At 41.4% G+C, this 12,790-nt stretch overlaps 1 protein-coding gene across 7 annotated transcripts in view; it reads right to left on the bottom strand.

Moving 5' to 3' along the window:
- prom1a (prominin 1a) overlaps positions 1–12,525 on the bottom strand; it is a 102,182-nt gene extending 89,657 nt beyond the window's left edge. For all 7 annotated transcript variants that reach the window (XR_006106118.1, XR_006106119.1, XR_006106117.1 and 4 more), the window contains exon 1: positions 12,040–12,525. Coding sequence is in view for 3 of the 7 variants with exons in the window: in XM_042493054.1 (XP_042348988.1) it covers positions 12,040–12,271 (232 nt within the window). In the remaining 4 variants the exon portion in view is untranslated. The remainder of the gene's footprint in view (positions 1–12,039) is intronic.
- Positions 12,526–12,790: the final 265 nt, after the last annotated feature.

The raw sequence follows: 12,790 nt of genomic DNA, 5'->3' as shown, positions 1-12,790 counted from the left end.
CAAATGCAAAGGCATTTCCAGTGTCCTTTTCAGCTGCTTTTCCAGTGACATTTACTTTAGCATTTGAGTGACCAAACTTGATTTTTATTAAAACTTCATGTTTTCAGTAGCTTTTTTAGTTGTTTTTCCAACTATGTTTCTAGCAGCGTTGAAATAGGGTGTTTTTTGGCACCCTATTTGGCAGCAGTTTAGCATGTATTGTTTGGGTATTTTAATAAAAAACATAATCATTTACTAACCATAACTGTTATTTTCAACCAAATATTAATAACAGCATTGTTGAAGCGTAAAGAAGCCCTAAATTTGAGTGTATCTGCTACAAAAGTACGTTTACATGTTACAGAAATGTTTGCAGAAATGTAGACTGCCAACATTTATTCCAGATATTGGGATGATATCAAACAAACAGAAAATCCTCACATTTAGTGTTGGGCAACTCCACTCAGTGTTCAGTGTGAACACTTTTTTTTTTTAAACCTTTTGATTATCAGAATTTCCTGGACTGTGCAATGCTACTGAGGTGCAGAAATACATTTAACTTGTAGTGCAGTGAAGTTTCACAAAATTTCATGAGATATCCCGATGCAAAATGCAGACATATTATTTCTGAATTTCCAACTAGACTTTGTCAGAAGCGAGCAGTTTATGTTTTAATAGTAGTGAGCTCCACCAGCAGAGCAAATGTGTGTCACTGTTTAAATGACAAGCTGAGCATCGGAGCGTCCAGCCAACATTTCTTAGATAAAACTTATATTTTTCTTCTCTTTTCGGACATAGCATGCTGCATGATAAAATATCTGTAAATGTGGGCAGTAAGATGGAGATTTTGAAATGTGTGTCAGTTCTGTGCGTATTCACCTGCGATGGCCTGCTTACCTCTGTGCTGCAGTGACACATTGCCTCTGGCAATCAGCTGACATTATGTTGTAGGCCAGTAAAGCTGTGCCTGTTAGTGTCCTGAAGCGTCCCGATGCCATCGGGCATCACTGTCAGTGCAATGACATGACTGCGTGTGACAGCACAAAAACACTGCAGAGGAACCGTGTACATCACTTTGTGTTGTGCAGATGCTACAGTGTGACTGGGTCGACACAGGATCGCAAAGATGCAGAATTTGTAACCAGTTTATTTACAGATGGATCTTTTTCTTGGGCTAAAAAAACATATTGTAAATGCACGTCATTTGTTTAAACAGTGCATTTAGGATGTATGCAACATGCGGATCAGACTAATGTCTGTTGGGTTTGATGGTTAGGTAATTAGATGACATCATATGAAGTGTCCGGCCGTGCTTTCGCTGAATCCTCCCACAGACACGTTAATGTTTAGTAACAGATGGGCGCAGAGAAAAGTTTGAAATATTGAGCTCATGAACGCCTTCGTCACATTCAGACATGTTTGTGCTGTTGGCCTCGGGGCTGTTATCCGGTCCTTCTCCAGAATAATAAAAAAGCAGCAACACAATCCCGTTTTCTTTCCCGTTTCAGGATTTGTGGACGTCTTATTGGCCACAATAAATGTTAGTTCTGTTCCACTAAAATTCACCGAAAAAATCCATCAGGATTTGATCATCAATAAGTAAATGTTCCTTATGTGTGTCAGCTAATGCTGGCCACATTTTAATGTGCCTGAAGACAAAAGCATAAACATGAAATATGCATTGACAATGTTTTAATATTAAAAAGGGAGACTGCCCCTCCAAGAAAAAAACACAATTAGTTATTTTAGCAAGCTGCTCGTTTCCTGCTTCCAACTGCCAGTCAGTGTTTATTCATTTCAACCATCACCAAAACTGTTCCCGAACATTAAGCGCGTAGTTATTATTGTAACAACGAAAGTCCCCGAAACCCAATGAAGACATTATTCAGCAGAAACCATCATCTTTTCTCTTTGCCTGATTCCACAGGAATGCAGCGTGAGATCTGGTTAGGTTTTGGCAAACGAGTTATAATTTTAGTGGATGAAAGCAGGATGGTAAAATTAGGTGAGGCCGACAGAGGATATCGGCAACTGTAACGGTAGACAGCATTGCCATCCAAAGTTATGATATTTCAATTTTTTGACATCCTGTGCTACGGATGACAAAAACATGTTTTTATTTTGCCGTCCTGCAATTCTGTCGGACTGTGTTGAGTTGTTTGTCTGCTCTCTGCCCGATTTTATGTGAATGCAGCATTGACCATAAAGTTGTCACATCATATAATAATTTATTTCTAACAATAGCAATTGGCAACTCACATATGCACAAGTCTCCATGAAATTGTTGTTTGCAGCACTTTAGCATCTAATTTTACCGAAATTAATAGGAAGGACAGAGGGCGGTAGGGTTTTTTGCGTTAAAGGTATGCTACGATTTAGGATTTTTCTAAAACATGATATTTATACAATTTATAGACTACATGAAGAAGTGTGTGGCGATGTATTTCTCTATGAGATTCTGTGCTCAGGACATTTATAGGTGTGTACCCCCACAGCGCTCAGGTGAGGCGAGGCTTTATAAAAAGGTGCCAAACTGTAAACAGCAGGCATCCAAGAGACACAGTGCCCAAAAAGTGCAAACACAGTGAGGCACATTGTCAAATGACAGTGAATCTGCAGCTGGCTTTTACTTTTCACTGGCGAGCGAGATTAGAAACAGTAACCAACAATCTGCCAGAGCAAACCTTCAACGTATTAATCGTTATTTAACTTTGTGAAAGGTTTCAACTTCAAATTGCATGTGCTGAAGAGCTGCAGTAAAATCTTAATTATGGACAGTAAATCATAAGAACATATTTTTTTATGTTCAATCAGAGATTTAATTGAGATTCTGGAGTTAGTGGAAGAGAGGCTGGTGTGGAGGTCAGGATTTCTGCTCCGTGTGACCACCACGATAACCTGTAAAATACCTCAAAGGTGTACAAACAGTTACGCTGTATCTTTTTTTTTTGGTCCCCTTGTGTGTTTTTTTTTTTACCCAGAAGGCTCTTGTATGTCTGAATGCACCATTAAAGTCTACTTAAACGGCCAAAGCCATCTGCGACAAGCTGTCCACAAACCGCTCTCTGCACAGCAAAGTGCAAGTGGGTCTGTGTGCACAGTTCAAGTTGGCTCGACCTTTTAACCCTCGTGTGTTTTAACCATCTGAGCTCCGACTGCAGCAACAAGAACATCCTACTCAGCAAGACAGGCACACACACACACACACACACACGCACACACGCACGCAGACACACACGCAGACACAGCTGATACTTTTAAAATTCAACAAGGTTTATCGTCATACCAAAACATCCGTGAGAGGGAGTCAAACTAAGCACTCTGAGGTCCCGGTAAAACGACACTAGAATCTAAAACTAGTAGAAGCAACAAATAAATACGATGACGGGTCACCTTTGTAATAAGGTGACGTCACTATTTTAATTTATTTTATTGCAACACTGAAGATTTAAGTCTTTGACAAAAATAGAAAAAAACAGACGGCAGCTCATCGTTTCAGCCACACAGGCCTCTGAAAGTCGTGGGTATCCGCTTGTTTTTGATACTATAAGTGGAGAAATTATTCAAACATTATGATTGCAAATTTAAGCCCTTTTGGGGGATGATCACAGCATCTAATGGTAATCTCCACAGATGTGCCCGCCGCTGAAGACATCTCTAATTAGGTTTGCAACTGGCTCGAAAAATGCTGAAAAATAATGAGTCATGATTTGATTCCCCTCTTTTCTCCTGGCACTGTTTCAACGCCCCTAACGTAAAGATTTCCTCCTCTGCAGATAAAGTTCAGGGTCAGAAACTGACTCGCAGTCAGTGTGTTGCTCAAGGACACTTCAGCAGAGCAGATGCTGGCTGTCATGGGGCTCGAGCGCTGACCTTCCAGCTGAAGGACGCTCTCTTTAATCACTTTACCGCCGCAATGTGGTGTAACAGCGCCTGCAGCGTTAACCAGTCATCCACATGTGCTATGACTGACCCGTTGGCTCATCAAATTCATCTACCACCAGATTTTTCATTCTGGCTTTTTGGTGCAGTCAGGGAGCCCTGCAGAGTCAACGGTCTTAGATGTGTTCAAGGTTAAAACACCATAACCAAACTGAAGTGAAATCCTGAAAACCTTTCCCTCATCTGCATAAAAGTGCTTTAAAATGAGCATGTAACCAAATATGCAATGCAGGTGTAATCAGTTTTTGTTGGATAAATTAAGGAGGACCATTTCTACAAAAAGACTCATTTTGATGCAGTTTTTCAGTCGTTAGTTCTTGACATTTCCACTCCAGCTGTAAAATGCTAAAAGGCTCCGTGTGCAGTGTAATCCACTAACAGTGATTTGCCATGCCTGTAATTTGGTTCTTATTTAGTTTAATGGGCTATAATGATGTTAATAGGCTTTCAGAATAGATTATAAGCAAAATGATGATATCATGTTCTAATTTGGAGAATGACAGTACATGTGTAAACAATAATTAGTGTAATTGTTGTGGATTCTTTAATAAAACAGAGTTTTAGGTCGAATGAGCCTTTCTGGGGTTTGTTGGAGGACACATTAAGTTAATCTTTTAAGCATTAAGTTAATTAAGCTTTCCCATTCACTTCTATTGAAGCTCAAACTACAGATAAATTTAAGCATGTGTTTTCTGTTTTGAGTGCTCGCCAGGTGTCGCAGGAGTTTTACGTTTGTTCATCTTTGACAGATTTGCTCTGTTAGCCAACAGGAACACTGATGCAGCTTTGTTTGTAAAGAAGATAAGTTATTATTTTAGCACATTTTATCACCAAATGTATCACATTATCAACCTATCAGACGACAGACCGGGTTTTACCTTCATACACTGTTTGCACTTTGTGATCAGTGTGATCAACAGAAAATGCAGTTTTATTGACTGTACCTTAACAATGATGCAGCATTAATTTTTAGGGCTATTTTCACTCTTTCAACCAGGTTTATGCTCGCAGTAGTGTCCCCAGCAAAAATTACATCATTGCATATTTTGCGGTAAGGCTCTAAAACTTGCTAAAGCAAACAACTTAATGGGTAGTAAAATAATAAATACATTTTTTTTTCATATTAATATTTCTCAGGATTTCAGAAAGATTTTAAAAAAGACCTTAGGAAAGACCTTTTTAATGACACCCAAAAAATATGTATTTGGGCAAATATTTCTAGCTAAATCAAATTGTTTGCAGGACATATTTAACTTTTCAACCTTCATTTCAGTATGATACATTTGTTCCACATATTTGACTCCTGTTCTTACAAGGATGGTATTAAGGCGATAAAGTCTGTCCCTTTCACATCACAAACCAGTTTTTCTAACCATAAAACCACTGATGCTTTTTTGGAGCTTTGTTCAAACTAGAGTCTAAAACGTACGATGTTTAGTCCTCTGTGGCATCCATTTTTCAACATCCGATTTTTTAAATGTATTTCCTAAACTTTATGGAAGTGCACCATTACATTCCTGTAGTACTGTTTTAATAATAATAATAATACAGTAAATATTTTTTATCAAATCTGAAATATGTATAATATTTTGTGTGTAGGTTTTCCCAACTTCACGCTTGCTACATGTTAAATCTCAGCACACATTATGCGGGTAGAGAGAAAGAGAGAAAACTAAAGACTAAATATTAGGGCTGCAACAAACAGCATTTCAGTGGTCAATCTGCACATTATTTTCGCGATTAATCCAACCCGAAATGTCTGAAAAAAGTGGAACATGCCCATTAAACCTCGCAGAGCCCGAGGTGATGTCTCCAGAGGTGTTTTGTCTGACTAGACCAGAAATCAAAACTCTTTATTATCAAGTACGACAAAGAAAAGCATCAAATTCTCACATTAAAGAATCGTGAAAACAGGGAATGTTTGGCTTTTTAACTTAAAAAATATTTAAACGATTTTTTGATTACAAAAATAGTTGCCAATCAATTTTCCGTCGATCCATTAATCAACTAATTGTCGCAGCTATATTATATATTCAATCCTCCTGGCTCTTATTTACCATAACAGTTGTGATGTTATCACGGCCGTGTCTTCCTCACAACATGAAAGACATTTAACCAAAATATCTGCTTCTTTATATTCCAGTAAATCTCTGATGCGCGTCACGAAGAGCTTCGATCTCTGCTTTGTCCTTGGTTAGAAATCTTTTGAAGTGTTCCTCTTCAGTTTCTTTCATGTTTACGTGTCCTTCACTGAACACCAAAGTCCCTTTATGCCTCTGTGCTTTAAAAAAACACTCTGGACTGCCTTCTGATGAATGTTAAATAACAAACATGGCCTCGGATTGTATAACCTGAGCTGTATTTTACCTCACATCACACTGGCGCAGCGAGACGAGCTGCATGTAAGCCAGCGAGGTGAACCACAACACCCCGGCCATGATAGCTGCCGATGGGTTTCCCTGGCAACTGTTACTTGTCTTGAATTAATGCCAGACTTTCACCAGGCCTCGGTTATGTGTAGGTGTGGTTTCTCGAGGAGAGGGAATACAGACACTAATGAGAAAACACATCCGACGGGGATCTGCTGCATGACGGTGGCTGGCATCAGCTCCCGAGCCGCTCACCCACAGGCGTGAAATGATACTATTCACACTGCAGAAGGAGCTTAATGCACCTCTGTTCTCAAGTGATGGCTGACTTACGCCGAGATTAATTAAAAGACTGGAAAAGTTAAAGTTAAGTTTACTGTCTTAAGTTGAGCGAGAGTTGTGGATGAAGGATTTAAATTCCTTGTAGCTGAATGTGACGGATGTGTGTCCTCCTACAGTCATGTTTGCTACTAAAGTGTCCCTGAGCAAAACACTGACCGGCTGTTGACTCCACAACTAAACTCTCTGCTTCTCAATTATGAATCCTTAAGTGTTGGTCTTTTAGGAGCAGAATTATCCGCAGAGGTCTCTTCCTCACCAAAACAAATCGAACCTGTGATTTAAATCAGGTTTTTTCAACACTTTTAAAGTTCATTAATGCTCCCTTATGAAAGTAGATAAGTTATTTCAAACACTGTAAATGTCACTGTTTTTATACTTCAGTTCATCCATCGACACAGCCGATAGATGACACCAGAGGGCGAAGTCGAAAGTTTCTCAGAGCAAACGAGGCGATGCTGGAAAAGGTGATAATATTGTACCTGTTAACAGAGGCAGTGTTGTAGAAGGTGAAGGTCTTTGCGGCCATTATATACATCCCAACATGTGGATGAACAGTTAATCTCACTAATTTTACTATATATTATTATATATCACTAATTCCTTACGTTCTGCCATTATTAAAATATCTTCTTGTCTCGTCTTCTTGATTGAACCACGTTTCACTGCCCCCACAATCTCCGGCCCGACTGCTCCGTTTCATCCGTATCGGAAAACGTGCAAAAATACCGACTAAATGAATGCAGAGTACATAAAAAAAGACGTAATCTGTCTCCGTATGTAACGTTGAGCATAAAGGAGCCCTTACATTAAAATAAGTGTCAAAACAAAAGCCAGAGACTGCATCTTAATAAATTAATGCGAGCTTAAAATTCACTCCTTCTAAGTGGAAGAGAAACAATAATGTTTACTCAGAGCCTTTCGGTGCAGAGTCACTCCTCTGTACCGCTGCCTGCACGTCCACAGCTGCTTGTACCAAAGAGTGGTATGAAAGTGAAGAGTGCTCACTCCGCAGCAAAAATGAGAGTAAAGCGATCTCTGACTAATGATTCAACACTGACTCTGAAGGAGCGGCCCTGATATTTCTTTAAGCTTGGGACAAACCTGAAGATTTGTTAAAACTCAGAATGACTTTACAAACCACTAAGATTGTTTCCTGACTTGCACAGAGTTTTTATTCTTTGATCAGTCTATAAAAATAATTTCCCCCCTCGTGTTGAGACTACAGCACAAACAAACCCTCATACAACAGAAGTTATTGTAAACTGAGACCAGCTGTCTCCCTCCTGTTTAACTTTCATCCATACCAACCGCAAGATGAATAAATAAATATCCAGCAAAACACAAATAGGAATTAAATTGGCCTCCCAACTGAACATCTTTTAATTCATTCGTTGTAGCTATGACACTGTTACTTTATAATTAAAGTATCCTCTCTTCTGTCCCAGCTGTCATGCTGCTTCCTCTCAGGCAAACTGTCTCTCAGACACTGTGGCTCTTTTCATAAATGTCCTAAAGCCGTAATGAAGGTTTAGTAAAAGCCACCAAGGTCTGGATGACAAAAAGCCATCACTTTAACAGCTAGTCCACAGCAGAAAAGTCGTGTATTTCATGTCTGATAAGGGCTTGTGAAGCTGTGTATTGACATGTGACAGTTGTGTGTTGGTGTGTGTTGGTGTGTGTTGGTGTGTGTGGGGGGTATGAGGGAGGTGAGGCTTCGACACTGCAGCGGAAAAAAAAAAAAAAAACTGTTGAAAACTGTAAAAGAGAATATGTCACTGTTGATTTTCTCAGTGTGGGTGTCTGATAGACATTTGTTGCTTCTTTGCTAATAACACCTCCTACGAGCTCGGAGCCATTTTGGTGCAGAGAATAAACGTGTCAGTCGAGTGCGTCAAACATTCACGAGATTATAAAGACGTCTCACGATGTGAAATGCCACGCGGCGATTGTGGAAGATGTGATGATGGGGTGTTGCTAATTACACGTCGACAGAGTCGTTTCTACGGTCCGACCACAAAATCAAGCTGATATTGACTGCTGATTGATCACTGACTAGATAAGAATGTTTTCCTTTCAGTTTAAATGTTAAATGTCAGTTTAAATGCTGAGATTTAAAGATATTGTGAGCAGCTGATACTGAGATTGAGTTTGATTTGTTTGTGGTGCTTAAACCTCCAAAACTTCATATTTCAAAAACTCTGCGTGGCTTATGTCTTTTGACAGTCCGATACCAGCCCCAGGTCCACTTACTCGTTGTTTTTTAGCAGTTAGCTCTGGCGTCGCTGATCTGTCGCTCTGTAGCCTGCTCCCCAGCACTTCTAAGACGTCTTGTCTCGACTTCAAGTTAGGCATCAAAGTTTATTCTTTTTTTTAAGTATTTTTTGGCACTTGAACACTTAATAGATCTGCAGCAAAGGTCCCTGGCTGAACTTCAGTCAGAGATGTTTTGGTTCATATTACCCAGGGTGCCCAATTTAAGTCCATTCTTGACCTAGAAAATAGTTTTACAAAGTAATCCAAACTCAAGGCCCAAATATTAGCAGTTTTGGGTTGTCCATCCATTTGTTCTACTCTTTTGAACACAATATCTAAAGAACGCCTCGGGGAAATTTCTCCAAATTCGGCACAAGCGTTCATTTGGACTCAACGGTGAACTGATTAGAATTTGGTGTTCAAAGGTTAAGGTCAATGTGACCCCGTCTGACGCATTTTTATAACATGTTATCTCAAGAAGGTCTTGAGGGAGCGTCCTAAAACGTCCATTTGGACTCAGGGATGAACTGTTTTAAATTTGGTGGTCAAAGTCACAGTGACCTTGTGTCCATCTCATTCTCTGAACCCCTATATCTAAAGAGCGCCTGGAGAAAATTTCTCCAAATTTGGCACAAACATCCACTTTTAGTCACGAATGATTGATTAAAATTTGGTGTTTAATGGTCAAGGTCAGTGAAACACCCTCCATTGCATTTTGTGAACAGGTTTTCTCAAAAAGGCCTTGAGGGAGTTTCCTAAAATGTGGCACAAACGTCAAGAATGAAATGATTAGAATTCGGTGCTCAAAGGTCAAGGTCAATGTGACCTCACAAAACATGTTTTTGGTCACAGCTCAAGTATTAATACACTAATTGTGACTAAATTTCATACACATTTCTAATAGGAAAAGTTGAAGAGTTATTACATTTTATATCTGAAATGTCAAAGGTCATCTTCATTGTGACATAATGAAGTTCTGCAAAACACTTTTCTGTTTGTTACTTAACTTCAAAACTCAGGAACAGATGAGGAGACTTTTGGTCGGATACTGAATCATACTGAGACTCAGATCTTCTGTGCAGTCAGATTGAAGATGTGTGTGAAGAGCTCTTGTTATTCCCAAAAAGACACTTCAAACCTTTTATCAAATTCCTTCAGAGATTTAGCTACAAAACAGTCTGGACAGAAATGGATGTAAATTGAAGCTCAGCTGGTTGGCGGATTTTTACAGCTTTTCGGCTGTAATTTCTTTTGTTTTGTGTTTTTATTAAGTTGGAGCTTGAGTCGGAATAGTTTCTCTAAAAAGCAAAAGTGCTTCAGTATGAATTAAATCCTAGCAGCTACTGAGCTCGCATGTCCAGCGGAAGATGTCGCCTTTGATGCAGGATGTTTTTGGACATTTTATAGACTAAATGATTATGAAAATAATTATTAGTAGCTACAGTGATCCTGCTGTCATTGTGAAGAACCGTTAATCGGCTGCTTTTACACAAAAACAGAGTTTTGTTCGCAGTGAGGTCTCTGTATTCGTGTCGCTGTACTTCGAAAGACTTGTTTGAGTGAACTGACAACTGACTACAAGAAGAACAGCACTTGTTAAGAGGGAAATTTTTTGCCATTTTTCCCTGGAGGATTCAAAGATTCATTCTTTAAATGTTTGCTGGAAGGAGGCTAACACTGCGGTTAAACACAGGCTGAAGAGCAGAGACACCCACACCCTCCCAGCCCACAGAGCTCCACTCTGACATCTGCTCCACCTCCAGTCACAAACCGCAGCACTGGAAACTCTTCCCACATTCTTTTCCTCACTTATCTTCTACATTTTCATGCAACTATGAGTTATTTTTCTCAACAAACACAGAGGGACTTCCTGTAACATGTTGTCATAGAGATGATAAGCTCTGCAGCTCCCAGAGGTTTGCTGCAAACCAGCCTGCGTTCATCAAAACAGACCTGACAGATCTCCGGCTGTATCCTGACAAATATCCACGCATGCACCGCTGCTATTAATAAGCATATGGCCTTTTGCATATGCCATTAGTTTCAGATGAACCCAAAAATAATAATGAATTCCCCGGGGCTTTTGAATCAAAAGAAGGAAGAAACAGACACGCGAAAGCATCTGTCCGCTGAACTATTGCGCTGGAACCAACAATTTCCATCTTGCATCATTTGGCGGCTGCACTCATGAATGAATTCACTCCACTGCGCAGTGGTCTGCTCCACAGGATTAGGCCACGAGCCCCGGAGTGCTAGTGACAAACTGGAAACTAAAAGGCCATCAACATATGGCGCAGGGGCTTATGGGATTACCCAATTAACAAGGTGACTCAGAGAGCTGCTAATCTGCAAGACGTTCCGACAGAGTGTATGGACACAGACTGTGACGCATGGAGGGGAGCCGCATCTTTTGAGCGTCCACGACCCAATTAAACACACACACACCTCGTGTGTGTATAAGCAGTCAGCTCTAATTGTATTAAATGTGCAGCCACGCGCGCCGAGGATACTCTAACAAACATCCGCTCTCACACACAAAAAAATGTGTGTTAACTGTGCACGTGATGCTGTCAGCCAGAGGTTCATTAATTGTAATTATCCTGACATAAAGTGCGCCGCGGGCGGAAACACCACCTTCAAGAGCGCTGTCAGCTCTGCGCGCAAATCAAAACGCGCGCGGCACGGAGGGCCGTGACGCACAAGTGGGCTACAAATCCTGCGAGTGGACACATTTTTAGGCAAAGAGACAGAAGACAAGTCGGATACCACATGTTAAAACGGGCGACGCTGATTCACAATCATTCACGAGAAGTCATTTAAACATGTTAGCGCTCTGTTTTGGCGCATAAAGTACCAACTGGATAAAGACGCTGGAAACACGTAGATTTGAGCGGGGAAAAGCTGATTTTTGGTTCATAGTGTTCCCGACACAAACAGCAGCATCCACTCCACCAAAGATTTCAGTGTGAAATCTACACGCCGAGGTGGAGAAAGAGTCTGCGGTAACAGTTAATCTCAAGTTAATGCAGCGCGGAGTGATTCCTCACAGTTGCTTTCCCTAGAAATGTAACGCTGTTTTCGCTGTCAGTTCCTGTCACATCCCCCCGTGTTTTCATCTCCCTGTCACACCGTGAGACCGGACGAGGACGCTTACCTTGCGGGAACGCGTTGGGTTGCACGACATACAGAAACGCGTGCACCATGTGGAACAGGATCCCTATCGGCCCCGGCTCGTAGTGGGCCAGAGTCTCGTAAACTCCCGCAGGCACATAACCGAAATCCAACTTTCCCGGGGGTGGCAGTCTCCGCGGCTCCGTCTCTTGTTGGAGTTCTCCGGACGCCACAAACACCCACAGCAGCAGCGGGAGGATCCCGGTCTTCAGCATCGTGCTGAAATCAAACAAGACTCTCCGTCAAACTGGGGTCAGAGACCAAAAGAGGACTGCAAGCTGGGAGATGCTGGTTCTTATCTTCCTTATCGGAGGGGAAGAAGGGGCGAGAGTAAAAAGTGTCCAGATGGATGGACCGCAGCTTTTTAAGTCCTGCTGCCCGCGGACAGACTCCCTCTGAGCATCGCCCCCCGCGGTCTGAGGCTCCTCCTGAAGGACGATAACCGGGCGATCTTGTCCCCGTCTCCGGTCTTCGATGCGTTCAGTCCCACCGAGACGAGCGCGCCTGTCGCTTCCACTCCAGCATCTGTGCGCACGGAGCCGCGCTGCGTCACGGGAGCGGGCGGGAGGAGGAGGTGCGCGCCTCCGTCACATCTACAAGAGGAGGACTGGTCCAGAGGGAAGCGCTCCTCCTGCCGGGGAGAGGAGGAGCTCGGAGAAATAGGAACATCGTGTGTTTCAATATCTGACAGTTACATTTCTGTCTGTTTCTCTGAAATATTTCTAAGTACACAG

Source organism: Plectropomus leopardus, chromosome 9 (assembly GCF_008729295.1).
Source record: "Plectropomus leopardus isolate mb chromosome 9, YSFRI_Pleo_2.0, whole genome shotgun sequence".
Taxonomy (NCBI): Eukaryota; Metazoa; Chordata; class Actinopteri; order Perciformes; family Serranidae; genus Plectropomus; species Plectropomus leopardus.
The sequence above is the reverse complement of the archived record's forward strand: the minus strand, read 5'-3'. Positions and strand labels throughout refer to the sequence as shown.